The sequence below is a fragment of the Fusarium flagelliforme genome (genome assembly GCF_020744385.1).
Source record: "Fusarium flagelliforme strain FIESC 12 MPI-CAGE-AA-0113 chromosome Unknown B0J16scaffold_5, whole genome shotgun sequence".
Classification (NCBI taxonomy): Eukaryota; Fungi; Ascomycota; class Sordariomycetes; order Hypocreales; family Nectriaceae; genus Fusarium; species Fusarium flagelliforme.
This window is the reverse complement of record NW_025763507.1, coordinates 4014502-4032488: the sequence shown is the minus strand read 5'-3', so window position 1 is coordinate 4032488 and position 17987 is coordinate 4014502. Positions and strand designations below refer to the sequence as shown.

At 48.4% G+C, this 17987-nt stretch overlaps 6 protein-coding genes and 1 non-coding gene across 7 annotated transcripts; 2 read left to right on the top strand and 5 right to left on the bottom strand.

Moving 5' to 3' along the window:
* Positions 1-74: 74 nt before the first annotated feature.
* On the bottom strand, positions 75-146 carry B0J16DRAFT_t198. The gene has a single exon. It is a non-coding gene; the product is annotated as a tRNA-Gly (tRNA).
* A 1440-nt stretch (positions 147-1586) lies between these two features.
* B0J16DRAFT_270855 (glycosyl hydrolase family 61-domain-containing protein) lies at positions 1587-2528 on the bottom strand (the record flags this gene model as incomplete). The annotated part of the gene is made up of 2 exons (XM_046123556.1): positions 1587-2252; positions 2295-2528. 2 exons carry the CDS (start codon positions 2526-2528, stop codon positions 1587-1589), a joined length of 900 nt encoding a protein of 299 aa, XP_045982113.1.
* A 3304-nt stretch (positions 2529-5832) lies between these two features.
* On the top strand, positions 5833-7332 carry B0J16DRAFT_416708 (endoxylanase C). Its single transcript, XM_046133621.1, has 2 exons — positions 5833-6522; positions 6573-7332. Exons 1-2 carry the CDS (start codon positions 6076-6078, stop codon positions 7107-7109), a joined length of 984 nt encoding a protein of 327 aa, XP_045982112.1. The 5' UTR covers positions 5833-6075; the 3' UTR covers positions 7110-7332.
* A 951-nt stretch (positions 7333-8283) lies between these two features.
* Positions 8284-9923, top strand: B0J16DRAFT_363991 (major facilitator superfamily domain-containing protein; the record flags this gene model as incomplete). Its single annotated transcript, XM_046129904.1, has 5 exons — positions 8284-8496; positions 8544-8963; positions 9010-9428; positions 9473-9552; positions 9601-9923. 5 exons carry the CDS (start codon positions 8284-8286, stop codon positions 9921-9923), a joined length of 1455 nt encoding a protein of 484 aa, XP_045982111.1.
* A 414-nt stretch (positions 9924-10337) lies between these two features.
* On the bottom strand, positions 10338-12229 carry B0J16DRAFT_346099 (general substrate transporter). The gene is made up of 3 exons (XM_046128385.1): positions 12034-12229; positions 11459-11984; positions 10338-11399 (listed from the first exon to the last, which is right to left on the bottom strand). The coding sequence occupies exons 1-3, from the start codon at positions 12122-12124 to the stop codon at positions 10391-10393; spliced, it is 1626 nt and encodes a 541-aa protein (XP_045982110.1). The 5' UTR covers positions 12125-12229; the 3' UTR covers positions 10338-10390.
* Positions 12230-13287: 1058 nt separating this feature from the next.
* On the bottom strand, positions 13288-14876 carry B0J16DRAFT_357152 (S-adenosyl-L-methionine-dependent methyltransferase; the record flags this gene model as incomplete). Its single annotated transcript, XM_046129517.1, has 12 exons — positions 13288-13321; positions 13374-13545; positions 13599-13861; positions 13912-14049; positions 14102-14139; positions 14189-14211; positions 14264-14386; positions 14437-14455; positions 14511-14533; positions 14592-14682; positions 14729-14773; positions 14832-14876. The coding sequence occupies 12 exons, from the start codon at positions 14874-14876 to the stop codon at positions 13288-13290; spliced, it is 1014 nt and encodes a 337-aa protein (XP_045982109.1).
* A 1233-nt stretch (positions 14877-16109) lies between these two features.
* On the bottom strand, positions 16110-17982 carry B0J16DRAFT_346091 (uncharacterized protein). The gene has a single exon (XM_046128384.1). It carries the CDS (start codon positions 17768-17770, stop codon positions 16283-16285), a length of 1488 nt encoding a protein of 495 aa, XP_045982108.1. The 5' UTR covers positions 17771-17982; the 3' UTR covers positions 16110-16282.
* Positions 17983-17987: the final 5 nt, after the last annotated feature.

Sequence of the window (17987 nt, the reverse complement as noted above, 5' to 3'; positions counted from 1 at the left end):
TATCTCTGCAAAACCATAACTACGAATTCATAACAAAAGAAGAATGAAACACAACCGTCAGCAAATTGCAAAAATGCGACCGAGGGGAATCGAACCCCTCTCTAACGCTTGGAAGGCGTTAATGCTAACCACTACACCACGGTCGCTTGAGAACATGACTCGTGTTATTGTTGTAAGCAAACTCCACATTGGGATATATATACTTAACGTCTTCTTAGTGCACACGTCGAGAGCGAGGACGTGTCGTATCATGCCAGTGTCAGAGTCGTCTTGAAGTCGGCTACCTTAAAGTTATGCATAGAGACATCCTCTTCTCATGGCAAAAGACAAAACCCGGTACTTTGTGGTACAACAGAGACATTCAGTTCCCGCGGCACGTCGTCCTGTTAGGTGGGTAACAAAAGAATCATCCTCTATGGCTTAGGCTACCAGAATAAAGTAGCCTAAGTGCTAGTCTAAGCTCACATACGTTGACCAGATTATTTCGTCTCTTACGCCTCCAAGGGCCAATTCTTCTGATGCCCTTAGGCCTGTTGGTGGGTGATACCATGCAAGGAGTATATTGAGCTGGTCTCGTAATTCCACCAATGGCTGGCAAGGAAGTTGATCCTGAGCCTCACATCTTGAAAGTCCGTCCCGAACCAGCGGGGCTGTGTTACGGTCAAAAGTGTCCCTTGTCGTGAAAAATACTCCACGAATAGTTATTCGACCACAAAGGTCATCCGTTATAACGAGGCGTTTGTTAATTTACCCCTTTTTTCAATTGATCAACCCAGGCAGGAGAGGGACAGCAGGGGTTGAGTCCTTGCCGATTACAGTTGCCGGCTAAAGGACCGAGCAGACGTGCATACGAGAATAAGCAGATGCATATGTTATGCATATTCCATATGCATAGTTGTGCATATACTTATGTATGTTTCGTGAACTGACCACAGAACAAGGTCCGATCGACTGGTTCGCGAAACATGTTAATTAACAACCCGATTAACGACGCACAGGGCTTGCGATCATCGCAAGATCCGCGTGTTCCAGCTGAATGGTGGATTGCCTGAAGAAACAACTGTACGAGTATCGCGGATCTACGATTAGATCGGCGTTGCTCCCGCTGAACGGCAGATCGCTTGAAGAAACAAGTATACGAGTATTGCGATATTGCAATTAGATTAGCGTCGTCCCAGCAGAACGGTAGATCAATCGAAGAAACAATTGTACGAGTATCGCAGATCTGCTACTAGACTAGTGTTAAAACAAGTATACGAGTATCGGGAGATGGCAATCAGATCAACTTTATTTCAACTGAACGGTGGATCACCTGAACAAACAATTATACGAGTATCGGGGAATGGGAATGAAACGGTCACTAGTGAATTAACGTTGTAGGATAAATTCTAGCCCAGAATATATTTTAGCTAGTTAAGCTATGATAATAGATACAGTATAAAGGTGAAGAAACTTTCTTCTTATCATGTTTATCGAGATTGTTTTCTTCCTCCAAATTCCAGTGAATGAAAAAACTGTCAAACACCACGTCCTGCGTGAAACTTGCCAGTCTTTCACAACTGGCCCTGAATCAATTACATTTGAACTTAAGCACGGACAACGACGTCACGAGCGTGGCGGCGGACGTAGGGAGCAGAGTTGCAGCCAGAGTCGTTGTTGCCCTGCTGCTGGTTCTGGTTCTGGTTCTGCTGGGGAGCGGGAGCCTGGTTCTGAGACTCAGCAGCAGGAGCGGCACCACCCTCAACAGTCTTGACAACGTCACCGGCCTTTCCGTCAGCGGAACCACGGATGGTACCACCGGGGATGACATCAGGGCCGGGGGTGAGATCGTAGGCGGTGGAAGAGCCCCAAAGGGAGAAGTTGACGGCAGGGTCGTCCTGCTTGTAGACACCGGGGATCTTGACGGAGGTACCGGGAATGCTGGTGGCGCTGTTGCCGGAGATCTCGAGCTGAGCGCAGGCAGTGTAGAACTCAGCCTCACCACCGTGAGCACCGTGGAGAGCAATGTGCTCACCACGGACGATGTACTGACCGTCAGGGAGAGTAGAGGGGATCTTGAAGTGGACGGAGTCCTCGTCCCAAGAGCACCAAGAGGGACCACGGAGCTCCTCGGGGCTGCCAGACTTGCAGACGAGACCCTGGTGGATCTTGTACCAGTCGAGGTTGGAAGGGTCAGCGGTGGCGGCGTTGTCGACCTTGGCGGCGTAGACCTGGATAGGACCAGGGTGCTGCATACCGGTACCACCGAAAGCCTGCTTGAGACCAACCTCGTCACCAGCCTTGACCTTGAAGACATCGGGAGAAGCGGAGGAGCCCTTGTTGCAGACAAAGTCCTTGTCGTTGGGGGAGATGGAGCCCGCGGGGGCGTTCTTGAACTTCATGGGCATGTATCCGTTCTGGTGCTTGCGGATGTACTGGTTGTCGGTTCCCTCCTGCTGACCGCCGATGGTGAGCTTGTCGAAGGTGTAGTGAGCGCTGACGGCGGAGGCGAGGCCGAGAACAGCGGAGAGGTAAGCGGTGGTCTTCATTTTGAAAGAGTTGATTGGTTTGCTGGAGAAAAAAGTGAATGAGTTGTTGGTGACAGAAGTCGATAAAGATTGTAAGTTGATAAGAAAGAATGAAGTGAGACTAGCTCTTTGAAACGAATGAAATGGGCAATTGATGAATGGATGATTCGAAAACCTTTGAGCGAGGTCGTCGATGGTATTTATATCGAATCTATCTCCTATCAGTTCAAGAAAGCACGTATCTCAATGGGGCTCTTGTTCATCCTTAGCGCCCATCCACCGTCCGTCCCGTATATGACCCTGGGGCCTGCATCGTCTCAAGTTCCCTTCCGCGATCCTACCATAACGGTCTTCCATCCATCATATGTTTCTTCTCTTGGCTTCCAAAGACAGTTTCTATTTGACGGTTCTGTGTCTGTTTCCCACTTTTGCGGCCTGTTTCGACGCCTCTAATCTTACTTCAGACGTTCAGTTTCTCTGGGCATCTAGGACCCCTGCTCACCCTGGTTTCATCGCGTTTCGACCACCGCTTACTCGATTATCGAACCAATGACATTTTGGCAAATACTGACTAGACTTTAGAATTCGGAGAATTCTAGCTGTCCGAGTTTTTAATAGCCCGTTATCCTTGCTGTTTATAAACGCCGGTGAGAACGGTGGCTGTTCATTGCAACTTCTGTTACCTATCTCTGTGACTTCTTTTAGAATATTAAGCTTATAGTGCGTCTTAAAGTTTACCGACAATAGACAGCCGTTGAAGGAACATTAGGTTGGTAGAGTTCACGCTAGGAACTTGGCCGCACTCTATTCGAAGTCTGACGTTTCGCCTAACAGTGACAGCGCTGTAGCCAACCGCCAAGATAAGGCGCTTGATCATTGATGGAACGATTCTGTCTTTAGATCCCCATAATTCTCCCGTGTTTCAGTCCGTCTTGGCAGGGTTACCTCAGCTGTGGCTGCCGCAAGATCAGCCAAATAGAGCTTAGATCCAGGCACAAATAGATCCATAAATGGCAGTTGATTGGTCAGGAGCCTACCCTTGCCAGGGGCAAATTGTTCTAAGGTCTGGGGACGTCTTAACAGCTGAACAAACAGATGGTCGGAGCTGTTTCTCCTACGACGGTGTCTTCAGTTGGCGGTTGCTTGATGATGATGAATAACTGGAGAGGACAATGACTTGTGCAGTATGTCTCTTTCGTCGAATCAACCATCGCTGGTAGATGGAACGTCAAGGAGTCATGGAGGCAGCTTGTCCACAAAGCCAGCGCCTACCCGTTGTCCGTAAATCCGGTGCAATTCCATATCGGGCTCCATAGCCTCCCACAACCCGATACTGGTCCACCTGCATGACCAATCACGTCAGAGTCACCACCCCTCTTTGCAACGGTGCCTGAAAGACCCTCTTATCAAGTTTCGAGATATCACTTAGATCCCTTCTGATGATCAGTTTACACTACCATCGGGTCATCGATCAGCATAGCAGACCTCGATATCATTCAGCTGAGGTATCAAGGCAGACGTCCAAGCATCAGACAGAGTCATATGGGTGATGCAATCAGAATCAAAATACAAGTTTAGTTCGGGCAAGTGTATACGGCAAATGGCGTTCTGAAACGCGGAGTTACATCCAAAAGTGGCATTGTACGGTAGCAAGAATGCATTAGCAGTCTGTGGCAACAACGTCATGGGACTCAAAGTAAAAGTCGCAAGATGATGTCGATCTTCTACAAATTCTGACAAGAAGTTTATGGCATGAGAAGAGTTCTGAGCTTGTGACTGTCTATATCCCGACATCAGGTGATTGTTCATGCTGTTTTTTTCATGAAGCAGAGGTTCAGCATTCCATCGTACGTTCGTGACAGGTTGCACTTAAGAGATATTTGAAGGGCAGTGGTGGTTGAGGTGAGGGTAGATAGTGTTTTATAAGAAGAGGAAGCCTGAGTTGAGAGAGAAGACAGCTAAGCTCTTGTCGGAGCGGAAGATGCTTCTGCCGTTTATCTTATCTTTGATAAGCTTATCTTATCTACAAAATTCTTATTAATCGGGCATTGTCGGCTTTCTTCGGCTTGTTGCGGCAAAGCCTTGAGTTCTACAATCTTCAACTTCTATATCAAAAGCCTTATGAATGAGATGGTGTTTTAATGTTCAAAATCTGCCACATGTCACAACACCACTTTCTTTCGACTAAAAGGAGGTCTTATTCTAGTTGTTATAAGTTGAAACTACAGTATTGTCTTATATCACATCACTATTCTACTGCACCTCGCCTCTGTTGCCAACTCCCACTCTCTCTCATTTCTGATATAGGGTAAGACATGTACCTTTACAAATGCCAGCACAAAACGGTACTTACTATAGCGCCACAGTGTGAACTTAGCCCCCCTTCTCTAGGCACTTGTACTTTCAGGCCTAGCGCCCGCTCTGACAGGACGCCATTACACTGACCTGAAGTCGAGGGAATACGAAAACACTAATCCCAATCTGTTGCACAATTCCATCAACAGATTACCACAGACTCCTCGATCACCACGTGCTGACCACAATCCATAGCCAAAACCCTCCTTCCCTATCCCATCATTATTTCCGTACACAATCACAGTGCTACAAAAGAGCATATTTCTCAATGCTACATCAATTTACCCGTTCCAAGGTTATCAGCCACAAGTTACTGGAAGTGGATGCTACAGATCTTCTGATTGGCGGAACAATATTCCACCAAGATGAGTCTCAATCAGGAAAAAATCTAGAATATCAAGACAATCTGAAACGTGGGCGTCTCCACCCTTGAACTCTCCCCAGACCAGTAATCGGATCGTGCTCCTAAACTGAGACGGTCGAATTCAGCCGAAATGAGCCCCTGCCCCTAGACTAGACTGGGTCCAGAACTCCCGAGAATAATGGGTCGAGTTCGGTACGTTCGATAAGGAGACATTTCACTGTGTCGGTGGTTTTACCTTGCATCGTTAGGGATCGTCATTTTGCCAAGTAAACAAAAATGCCGAGAGTCGTCCCATCGTCACGATGCATCTTGGCTCATTTAGCCTGATGAACCATTCGATACATCAATTTTTCCACAGGGCAGAAGTCCACTAACCATTGATTAGTCTTGGAGCCATGTAACTGCACCCCAGATATCTTAGCGCAAAAGTCCCTAAGCGTAAAAATAAGCTGGAGATTGAGAAGGCAGTGGCCAGTGACTAGAACCGCCGAGACTTCTGACACCCCGGACAGCTCGGGTACCGGCATACTGGGCATAACGACAATCTCCTCGAAACAATCGGAGGACGGTTCCGTTTAACTGAGAAGGGAAAAGGTGGAAGACGGAGGAATTCCACCCCGGGCATAGACTGTTGATTGCCATGGCTCGAGTATCGATTCATCATCATGTTGGAGTTCCACCCTCCTTGACCCGTGCACTGAAGATCTGCCATATTTAAGATCCTGTCCTCCCGCCCTCTTGGCACTTGGCATTATCACTCACTCTCACATCCAAAACAATCACATCTCTTCATTCATTCCTATTGCAGGTCAATTACACACTCTTTTCTCAACAACAACAACAGTCAACATGAAGTTCTCTTCTCTCCTCTTCACCGCCTCGCTGGTCGCGGCCATGCCCGCTTCCGTTGAGCCTCGCCAGGCTCAGCAGAGCGTCAACAAGCTGATCAAGGCCAAGGGCAAGACCTACTTCGGCACCATCACCGACCCCAACCTCCTCCAGAGCCAGCAGAACAACGCCATCATCAAGGCCGACTTCGGCCAGGTCACCCCCGAGAACTCCATGAAGTGGGATGCCACCGAGCCTCAGCAGGGCAAGTTCAACTTTGCCGCCGCTGACCAGGTCGTCAACTTTGCTGCCCAGAACGGCCTCAAGGTTCGCGGTCACGCTCTTGTCTGGCACTCTCAGCTCCCTCAGTGGGTTAAGAACATCAAGGACAAGAACCAGCTGAAGGCTGCCATTGAGAACCACATCAAGAATGTTGCTGGTCACTTCAAGGGCAAGATCTACGCCTGGGTATGTACACTCTTATCACTCTGGCCTTTAAATCTTACTAACAACAATAGGACGTTCTCAACGAGATCTTCGACTGGGACGGTTCTCTCCGCAAGGACTCTCCCTTCACCCAGGTTCTGGGTGAGGAGTTTGTCGGCATTGCCTTCCGCGCTGCCCGCGCCGCCGACCCCAACGCCAAGCTGTACATCAACGATTACAGCATTGACGACCCCAACGCCTCCAAGCTCAAGGCCGGCATGGTCGCCCACGTCAAGAAGTGGATTGCCCAGGGCATCCCCATCGACGGTATTGGTTCTCAGACCCATCTCGACCCCGGTGCCGCCAACGGTGTCCAGGCTGCTCTCCAGCAGATGGCTTCCACTGGTGTCAAGGAGGTTGCCATCACTGAGCTCGATATCCGCACTGCCCCTGCTGCTGACTACGCCACCGTCACCAAGGCCTGCCTCAACGTCCCTAAGTGTGTCGGTATCACTGTCTGGGGTGTCTCTGACAAGGACTCTTGGCGCAAGGAGCACGACAGCCTTCTGTTCAACGCTCAGTACCAGCCCAAGCCTGCCTACAACTCTGTTGTCCAGGCTCTCCGCTAAATGTGGACTGTTGAGGAGGATGCTTTGAACTAGTATCTCATTGCTGGTCTTGAGGTTGTCGAAGCATTGGGGGTTTCATGGCCTAGTTGTTGGCCTCACTGCACATATTCTTCCTGTTACATATATACTTGTTTTGCGATTGTGAAAATATTTAGACGGTAGCTGTCTGATGCTTGGTTACTAGTATAGCTAAATCAGCGGTTAAAATATATACTTACCATCCAACTCTCTGTCCACTGTAGATCAACTTGGTGACATCTTTGACACTTTTGCCCTATCCACCTCATAACTTGTAGTGGCCTCTTGAAATACGTCGAGATATGTGCCTCATACCTGCATCTTCAGCCTTACAAGCCTAGCCCATGTTGCAGATTGAACGTCTCACATGACTTGGTGACCTATGAAACATTCTAAGACTCTTTTGTCATCTTATCTCGCCAAGACATTGCCCCAAGGTTTCTCGTTACTGCTGAAGTGTCAACACGGTCATTACACCCCCAATGGCTAACAACACCTCAATTCCCACAAAAGATTAATCGTCGCTCTTTCCTCTTGTTTATTCCAACCCGTCACATCGCGTTGGTCTGTTGTGAATCCACCTTGTAAATGAAGAACAGTGGCTGGCCTTGGGAGAGGATACTAAGACCCAAGCCTATCTACACATGGTCTGAACGTTCTCTGAGCACAAGAATACATAACTGGTAATAGTCAATACGACGTAATCCTGCAATCAGGACCCGTTCAGTACTCCAAATGACCCAACAGAGGATAGTGTCGCTTGGCTGGCTGACTGTCAGACCGCCCTCCATGGACAGTTGTACGCAGATTACCAGGTATCCCCAATCTCTTACTCATGCACCTTCCAATAATTCTCTAGCCTCATGCATAGCGAAAATTTAAGCTTGATTTAAGGTAATGGACTAACACTACCCCGCCTGCCAAGTTACTCTTGGCAACGAAGCCACCAATTATTGACGACGGCCCCGCACGGTTGGGGAAGGGATTTGCTACTTGAGGCGTCTAGATTGGCTTAACTGCCAACCATCTGACATGCAATGAAACATAGATTGATGCCCGGCATCTAGATCTGAGTCCCTTGGGTTCTGGTCAGGCATATAAAGTGGTGTTGCACCGCAGTTCTTGTGCGTCAACTGGCACATACCCCAACGCCAAGATGAACGCAAGGCACTCGATGGACAGAAAGGACAAGGAAGATGGCGCTCCCGTGCCAATTGACGAGGTTGAGGAAGTCCTCAAAACAGCGCCTCAAGCCCGTGACTACTCGGGCGCCCACGAAAAGACAGACCCTCGAGAGATCGCTCTCGTCAAGAAGCTGGACTGGTGGATTATGCCGATTCTATGGTTGATGTACTGGCTGAACTACTTGGTAAGCACCTCGACTCCACAGCCTGATGGAAAAATTGACATGGCAAGGACCGCAACGCCATCGCTCTAGCCCGACTCAACACCATCGAGAAAGATCTCAAACTCACAGGCACACAATACCAAACCTGTGTCTCCATTCTTTTCGCAGGCTACGTTATCGTCGGTATCCCAGCCAACATGGTCGTTACACGCGTGAGACCCAGTATCTGGATGGCGTCTTGTATGACAGTCTGGGCTATCATCAGCGGTCTTACAGCACTCAGCCGAAACTACACAGGATTGCTGCTTACACGCTTCTTCCTTGGTATTTCTGAGGCGCCGTATTATCCAGGTGCATTGTATATCTTGGCGAGATTCTACACACGAAAGGAGCTTGCTACGCGTATCTCAATTCTTTACACTGGAAATATCCTCGCTACTGCGTTTGCTGGACTAATTGCATTGGGTATCTTTGAGATGGACGGAATGGTAAGTTTATAGAAACGGGATGATTGACAGTCACTGACAACTCCAGGCTAATCTCGCTGGCTGGCAATGGCTCTTCATAATCCAAGGCGCAGTAACACTCCTCGTTGCCCTAGCAGGCTTCTTCGTCCTCCCCGATGAGCCCCTAACAACACGCTGGCTCACACCCGAAGAACAAACCCTCGCTCACGAGCGCACTCAGCGCGACACGGTCGGGAACTCAGGCGAATCTACCAGCTGGACAGGTATTATCTCTGCTGCCAAAGACCCCAAGGTATGGCTGTTTGTAGTGATGCAGCATTGCCATCTTGGCGCAAATGGGTTCAAGAACTTCTTTCCTACCGCTGTCAAGACGTTGGGCTTTGATCAGACTATTACGCTTGTTTTGACGTGTCCTCCTTATTTGATTGCGGGAGTGATCTCGATTGCCTGGTCCTGGTCTTCAGGACGATTCAATGAGAGGACTTGGTGAGTTGCTCTTGTCTTTTAGTGAATCATTGCTGACTTGATAGGCATATTACTATCGCGAAAGCTGTTGCTGTGTTTGGTTTTGTCCTTGGATGCGCTACCCTCAACACAGGTGCTCGATACTGTAAGTCTTCCCGACATATCTCAACACCATCACTAATCTGGCTTACAGTCGCCATGTGTGTCTTTTCCATCGGCACCTACGCCGTCAACAGCATCATCCTCGGCTGGGTATCAGCGACTTGTTCCCAAACCAAGGAGAAGAAGGCATGCTCACTTGCTATCGTCAACTGTATCGCTGTGGCATCTTTCATCTGGACACCCTATATGTGGCCCTCTTCGGATGAGCCTCGATACACCATGGCCATGTCTTCAAGTGCTGGGCTCAGTGTGGCGACTGCCATTGGAGCTTGGGGTATGCGATTCTGGTTGATGCAGGAGAACAAGAAGATCCGACAGTCTGAGAATGAGGGTACTTTGTACTATGCCTATTAAGGAGTGGAGGTGGGGATTTGGGGTGTATCTCGCCACTGTCAGAGTGGTGACTTGGGTGCTTGGGAGACAACATGTCTCAAAGTTGATGTGAGCAAAGACAACAGTACCTGGGCTAAAAATCACTCAACTTCAGCAACAAGTTGACCAGGCCAAAAGCTGTTTGGTGCTATTGGAAATCAGACATCATGGAATAGATCTACACCAAGATATCACGAAAGAAAGGGTATCAAGACACAGACTACCGTACAAACTCATGAGATTGGGAACAACCTGTGCATTCCATTGGTAAAGTTAGGGCTGATATGATAATTGGTTCATAGCAGAATAAAGATCTGATAAGAGCACTAAAAATGGTACCTTGTGGCGTTCCCATCCTGGTGAGTTTCTACGGTACTACGCGCGGGCTGAGGCATTGTTCCAAGTAACGTCAATTCGTGATTTGTATCGTAGCTATCATCTATAGTAGTTTAATTCCTGCGGTACTCGACCTCATTGGCCTCCTCCTTCACATCAGCCTTCTCATCCCTCGCCATAATAGCCTCAGTATCAGGCGCAAGCTTGTTTCCATAACGACCAATCTTGTACCAAGGCAGAGAGAACAACTCATCAGTGCTCTCCAACGATCGACCGGCCATCTCAGGAACAAAGAAGAAGACCCAGATCAGACCAAGCAGGCAGACAGCTGCACAGAAGAAGAAGAATCCGGTGCTCGTCATAGAAAGCAGCATCAGCGGAACAGCCTTGGTGTTACCGTACTGGTTGGCAAAGTGAAGACACATGGTGATGGAGCTACCTAGGGCTCGAAGACGGAGAGGCCAGATCTCAGCGTTGACGAGGTACTGGAATGAGTTCCAGCCCATGGTCCAGCCTACACCGGAGAGGTAGAGCATAACGACTGCGCCAACACCAGCGTGCTTCTGCGAGGGTGTCAAGGTTCCGTTCTCGAGAGCTTCAGTACCGACAATGGCGAGGAAGATGGCGATGTAAAGAATGGAGATCATCTGGAGAGTAATACCGCCGTACAAAGAACGTCGTCGTCCGATGAAATCAACCAGGAAGAAAGCGCAGAGGTACGCAGAAGTAAGCTTCACAACACCAAGGATACAGGTAGCGAAGAGCTTCTCAGATTGACCAGTCTTTCCAAGAACACCGAAGAACTCAACGGCGTAGATGGTGATGGCGCTGGCACCGGACCATTGACCGAGAAGCTGGGCCATGAAACCGAGCATAAGACGGTATCGGTTGGCAGGGATGGTGAGAAGCTCGCGAAGCTTGCCCCATCTTGACACGCCGAGGACGGCCTCTTGTTCACGCTCGAGCTGTTCTTGAATACCGTAGAGTTCGGCTTGGACGAAAGGGTGTGTTTCGGGGAGTTGGCGGAGTTTGCACAGGGCTTTGGTGCTCTCTTCGTTTCGGCCCTTCATGGTGAGCCAGCGGGGGGTTTCGGGGACGGTGAAGGATAGAAGAAGAAGCAAGCTGCAAAGAAGTTATTAGTTAGAGTGTGATGCCTGGAGAAAAGCTCGGCGGGAACTTACCTTGAGAAGCCGATGTGGCACATCTGAGGGTCCACCCACTGCCATCGCGAAGTGTTGGGGAGATTAATAGAAGCACCCCAATTGCTGAAATAAGCAATCATAACACCAAGGTAAACCGATCCAGCGAAGATATTGGTAAGCATACCACGGATAGCACGCGGAGCAGTCTCAGCAAGATACGTCGGACCAACAACGACTGTCATACCAATGCCAAGACCAGCGATGAATCGTCCAGCAAGGATCTGACCAACGCTTCCATGACTGGTAACAACAATGATAAATCCAACAAGCCAAAGCAGACAAAGAACCTGGAGTGATCGTACACGACCGATCTTGTCGCAGAGGAAGAAGGCCAACAGTGAACCAGCGATGGAACCAATTTGGACCATACTGGTGATGTTGGACTCGACTTGGGCTTGGTGTTCTTTTGAGCCCTCATCAAGGTCGAATTCTTCCTGGAAGCTTTTGAGATTGACCATGCCTCCGACAAGGCCTTCATCCAAACCACGACTCGCACCAAGAATACCTTGGAATTATCAGCACAAGAAAAGGCTGAAAACAGGGAAATGACGTACCAAAGACAAAAGTGCTCCAGTAAAGACGCCAGTTTAGCACCTCACTAGGCGTCTCCGCCATAGCGGCCTGGTTACCAAGAGTGAACTTCATCGTGACAGACAAGAAAGTGACGATACAAGTCTACTCAGAACAAACCGAACAGCGAGAGATAGGCCATATATAGCATTGAGGACTCGGACAAGTGTCCGCCGAGTGAATACAACGTAGTAAATTGGCCCCACGGGCAAAGACGGAGAATTCCTGCTAATGATTTGACGAGTAGATGATTGGTTAACCCCGCAGCACTACGGATATTTCGTGCCGATTGTGGAGCGTGGACGACTCCAACGGCCCTTTTTCATGCGGAGATAGTGCAATTCCCCGCATCCTCCCACTTTCTTATCTCTGTCTTTACTCATTGCTTTCACCAAGAGGTGTATCCCAGGCCTAAAAGACAACCCTGATATGGTCTTTGGTCTTTTCACCTCTACCTGCTTTGATTCTACTCATACTACCCGATAAGAGATTCAATGGACTACTGACGTTTAAGTTTCCCCAAGTAAAATAACCTCCCGGTCACACCCTAGCTCTCACTTCCAGAACTTTTGTCAGTGTTGGGGGATCAGCACGGATAACCGGCACCGTAGAAGGCGCACGGCATCCACCGTTTCCCCATTTACGAGACAACCCCTCAACCCAAAAATAATTCCCTCTCTCGTTTACGGTAGACTAGGCGAACTCTGACCGTCGTGTTCCCCGCAAGGACTAACGGTGTAGTCGTGGAGATTCTCCGTGGAAATGACTCGCTTGGGGAACCCGCACACTGGTTTTACTGACGCTGCGGAGAAAGTGCGTTATGCTTAACGATGCAGTGGTGATCGTCTAAGCACTATGAATCACTAGACTCTGTTTTGCTCGGTCAACTTCCATCTTGTCGCGTCTCTATCCATTTATCTGAAGATACTAATAGCTCCGAAAGACCCGGCTCTGGTTTCTCCGTGCCTTCATTACCAATCTTACCCCAGTTTTGGAACGCAGATCGTCATGAAGCCCAAACTCTATAGGCCTAGCGCAAGTAGTAAGCGGAGGGTGTTCCAAGGAACAGAGTTGTACTAAGATTGACTCTCATCTCATTTGACGAATGTTATCTAGGCACAATGCCCTACCCCAGGTTCCGGCAATCTGTTCCAATTTTCTCTGACAAAAGTTTAATACTAAGTCGCTACCCCATCGACACCCAACATCAACACAGCTCAAGCCCCGAAATAAAACCCTTACTGCTCTGGCTTCGTCGCATATACAGACCAACTACTGCTTGTTAGTTTATCCACTCGGTGCATGAAATAACGGGAGGGCTCACATATGGCAATACGCATGGATCTTCAGATTCCTAAGATCCTTTCGAACATCGGCGAGGAACAGTTCAACCTCTCCCGCACTCCAGCCAAGACCACCCGCACTTTTAGGCCGGGTAAAAGCAGCAAGGCTAGCACCAGATAGGCCGTTCATTCCATTCTCAAAAGACCAAATTCCTACATCAGAAGTTGTTAGTATCAGGATAAAGACAGATTATGGATTGACTGACCGAGTTGCTTATACTTTGGATCCTTTGGCCATGCGTTCAGAGGCCACTTTCGCTTGACTACTTCAACGTTAACAAAACCAGCTTCCTCGAGCTGTTCCTGGTATCTCAAGACGCTATCTAAGCCAGAGCCCATGTCGGTAAAGGCATCAAGAAGCATCTTGGACCATTTGTACAGTGCTGAGTCTTTGGATAGGGTGTCATCGTCTGATGCCATTGGGTAGATGCAGTCGATCAATTCGATGACGCCACCAGCGTTGATGTTCCTGAACGGAAGTGGTTAGCTGTGGACCTAAGTCAGGGTGTGACGACTAACTCATAGCTCTGCCTGAAGAACTTGGGCCAGTCTCGAATTGACCCGGTTAGGAAACGAGCAAAGATAAAGTCGAACTTGGCAGAGTAATCCCAGGACTCTTCTACGTCGTCAACATAGAATGTTACGTTTGGTGGAACACTAGCAAACAGTCAGTGAATACCCGTCTTCTATGGAACGATCTGTCACATACGCTGAAGGTTGAATAGGGCTCAAGTCAGCTCCAATGACCTAGAATAATTAGAGAAAGTCGCCCAAGGTCATTCCTTAAGAAACAAACCTGGGTCTCTGGATGTTCATCCGCTAGGTCACTGTTAGTATACACATGAGAGAAAGAAACGTTTGTGCTACGCACCGAATTCGATAGACCAGATTCCTGTACCGCATCCAACATCAAATACGCGGTCAAGCTTCTCGGGCAGTGGAGCCGCATGGAGTTTTCCGTCGAATGTGAGAAGCATGAGATGATGCTGTAAATCTGTAAGATTCATGTTAGATACGATGATAGTAGAAGGAGGTTTCGTGTACCTAATCGCTCATTCTCGACCTATTTGATCCAAGTCAGAAAAATTCCAGGGAGATAGAGTATCAAGCCACTATACCTCATCATTAGGAAGCGCATAAGCTGACAAACATATCGGATTAGTAGTTTCGCTACTGTTATACTTCAGTCTGAGTTTTACCTCCGTCTTTGTATGCATGATAAGTCCTTCCGTTCTCCTCACGGTACTTCAAGATACTTGACTTTAGTGATGTGCTGTCACTGAAAGCATCCTATGGCTGTTAGATGTAGCTGTCTTGGGATTTAAGAGATACTAACTCCCCCGAGCGCAGAGTCGTCATCGTCAATGACGCTGCTTGCGACCTAGAAGTGGGTAAGTCTCGTTGCATGAACTGTCTGATCGCGCCTGCGGGATACTCACATTGTCGTCGGCAACGATGGTCTCTTCGTGAGGCGTGGCGACCATTGTGAAACTCTCAAAAACAGATCGCTCAAGATCTGGCGGTCAACAATGTCACGTTCAGTAAGTTCAAAAGGTCGATTAAAAAAGACGAGATCTGTTTTCTACAAGCGATATGCATCATGCCACCAACAATCACGTGGGACCTTTGAGAGGTTGAAGTCTCATCCTATAGGGCGAGTTACCGCAAGCGACCTGCTGAATACGGTAGGATGCGCCATTTACCCACTCACTGAGCCGGGTTCCCCTCTATTCTGGGATGAACGTATGCATCATTATGTCGTTATGAAGAATTTTGTTATTTGTTATTGGATAGGTAAACGTTGTTGGTTCTCACCTTCGGAGAATATGTCCAAAGGGTAAGCTATTCCCGGACGCGAGCCAACCTGTGGAGACTCGCGAAAGCTGTGGTCAATCTAAAATTTAGCGGTAAAGTAACTATTGCTGGAATTATATTATAAGCAATTGAGAATTCGCTTGACGAAGCCAACTGTAGTTACTTCATAGGACATAGCTAACACTGCGAAGATAAAAGGAGCTACACTGGATTGACCCTCCGCGTAGGTCTTCGAAACCGGCTCCTAAGCGACCTGAATTTCCTGACATCTTCAGTCCTACCCTCAGGCAATCCTTGCTGAGACACAACCGGAGTTTCTTTACGGCTCCACCAGTTTGAGATTGCATTAATCTTCAAGCCAATATGATAGTAGGAATAGACACAATAGCGGTAACTCCGACTATTTAGACTGTCAATACTTGCCCTGTAATAGTGCTGTAGCAGGGTACTTACAGAGAATAGGAAATAGCCACCACCCTTGGTACTTCAGATCACCAGATTCATGTGGAAAACTGGAAGTATCGAGGGCGAACAGATGAGAGAAACGAGAGTGTTGCTGCTTCAAGAGTGCTCTCCAAGTGGATAGGCACATCATTCTCAGCGCTAGCCTTCATCCCCCACTGCAGCGGCAAAGACCCTGCGCCTGGCCGTTGGTATTCCGGGTCAGTTGCAAGAAATGTAAGTTCTGGAAGGCAAAGTATCTTGGGTACGGTAAATGATATTAGGCCTATCAGACAGGACAAGTGTTCGGCGAGGGAACAACGGAGTGAACTGACTGCAGCATGGATTGTCACCAACAACCATGACCTGTGCCTCGTCCATCTTGTTGTTCCAACATTCCAACGTTTTATCATCATGCATAAACAATACGAGAAATAGCTACAGTCATACTCGAATGACATCTGATGCTTTCGCCCGCATATATTCAGGTCTATTTTGTATTCTCATTCATAAAATATGTGCATTTTGATATTCATCACTAATGTGCATAATAAAAGCCCATCATCTTCCAACCGACCAAATCAACGTGTCTACCTACAAAATCACTCGTAGTGCTGCATTCATGCGTCGTGCTTTAGCAAAACGAGTAATACTCGTTAGCAATCCATTCTGGTGTAGCCCCCACGCAATCGTCAGCATCATACCACAGGCCACTGGCAATATGCTCATCGCGTTCGGATGTCTCATGCTGCAATCCGATCTGAATAATGGCCTTTCGCACTAATGGCGTAGGATCCCAGAGCTTGACATGCTGGAGGCGCCACTCGGCTGCGTCAACCTGAGCAGCTCTGATCACGGATTCCAGGGCCTTCAGTTGATCACCTGCTATTTCTCTCCCAGCGCTGTTGCTGGTTGACTGACTTCTAGTGTCGTCTCCTTCGACAACTAGTCGCATAATGTAAAGTACATTGCTAGCATCTGCTGGATCTGGGTGCCCATAATAACGATGATACCAGATGGCCCATACCTGGCTCCCAGGCGGGCCTGCAATGCATCCCTTGACCTTTGGGATATGACCAAAGAGATGTTTGGTAGCAAAGTCTTCCTTCCTGATATGGAAGAGCATGTGTTCAACATTGGGGACAACGGTGACTCGCTTTGTCTCAGAAGAAGGATTGCCCATGGCAGCGCGAACCATAGCCTCATCCCGCTCACACAGGGACGCGATGTCATCTTCCAGAATGTCTTGGACAGAAGTTGGCTTCGCACCGTTAACAGAAGGAAACACAAGCTGCGCCTCGTTTGGATGAGGCAACCATCCAAGAGTCGAGTAGTACTTCTTGCCAATGTCGGAATATAGGATGGAGCCGATAATGACACCCTGCTCGGATTTCCAGTTGCGAAGAGCTTTAGACATCTCTGTCATATGACGGGCGGCGTATCCTCGTCCACGGTGCTCCTCGAAACAGAAAACACTTGCAATACCGTGGACAATAGCATCCTCTACGTTGCCGTCCGGGTCGCTTGTAATGGCACGCTTGAGAATGCTTTCGCACGAGCAAAGAATTGGTCGCTCATTTGGCGAAAGACGTTTGTCGACGAGAATCCAGTACGTCATCCCTCCATCTTTGGCTAGGGGTACAGTGGTGAGGTATTCGGATTCTTCGAGGAACACATGGACAGGCAGTGAGTCTTTCCAAGAAGAAGAAGTTCTTGTCCAGATCTTCACGAGCTCCTCAGCAGTCGGATGGGCAAGTCCCAAATTCGGATCATTGGCATCGGGCAAGTCCGATGAGCTCATTGTGAAGGGCAGTATGAAGTGACAATTGATGAAGATGGTGAGAGCTCTCTGGTGTTTGAGTGATGGGATTGAGTGTGAAAAGTGTCCCGATTGAGAGATTAAGGGTGCTTTTGTTGCGAGAGAAAGGTTACTTGGTGATACGAAAGTGGTGGAGGCGCTGTGCACAGGCCAAGCCTGTAACTGTAACTGTGGCCTCATTCTATAATGGATGACCCTGTGCGCCATCTGGAAATAATCACGGCGTGAATCACATCCGGTTCTCACTCCATCACAAAAGAGCTGCAGCTGTCGATAAGAATCAATGAAAAGTAAATGCCTCATTTGATGTCTCGTGTCGCCTCGAACCTCTCATTGTGCTTGATCGCGTACGGAGGAGTCGCCATACTCTATCGAAGCGGAGATATGAGATCTACAGACGCCTAAACCTTATGTGAGGGCAAGGCAAAAAAGGTCATGTGTGGGCAAAGGAGTCATAATACTCTGTGCAAAGTGTAAATATCTTCAGAAACCTTATTTGACCGAGATCTACAGACATAGA

What these genes read in the sequence shown, in the direction of transcription:
- B0J16DRAFT_346091 (XM_046128384.1), bottom strand. Translation starts at nt 17,770, where the DNA reads ATGAGGCATTTACTTTTCATTGATTCTTATCGACAGCTGCAGCTCTTT.
- B0J16DRAFT_346099 (XM_046128385.1), bottom strand. Translation starts at nt 12,124, where the DNA reads ATGAAGTTCACTCTTGGTAACCAGGCCGCTATGGCGGAGACGCCTAGT. An exon ending in CTGGAGCACTTTTGTCTTTG is followed by an intron (nt 11,985 to 12,033) that starts GTACGTCATTTC and finishes GATAATTCCAAG; the next exon opens with GTATTCTTGGTGCGAGTCGT. An exon ending in TGCCACATCGGCTTCTCAAG is followed by an intron (nt 11,400 to 11,458) that starts GTAAGTTCCCGC and finishes ACTTCTTTGCAG; the next exon opens with CTTGCTTCTTCTTCTATCCT.
- B0J16DRAFT_416708 (XM_046133621.1), top strand. Translation starts at nt 6,076, where the DNA reads ATGAAGTTCTCTTCTCTCCTCTTCACCGCCTCGCTGGTCGCGGCCATG. An exon ending in AGGGCAAGATCTACGCCTGG is followed by an intron (nt 6,523 to 6,572) that starts GTATGTACACTC and finishes TAACAACAATAG; the next exon opens with GACGTTCTCAACGAGATCTT.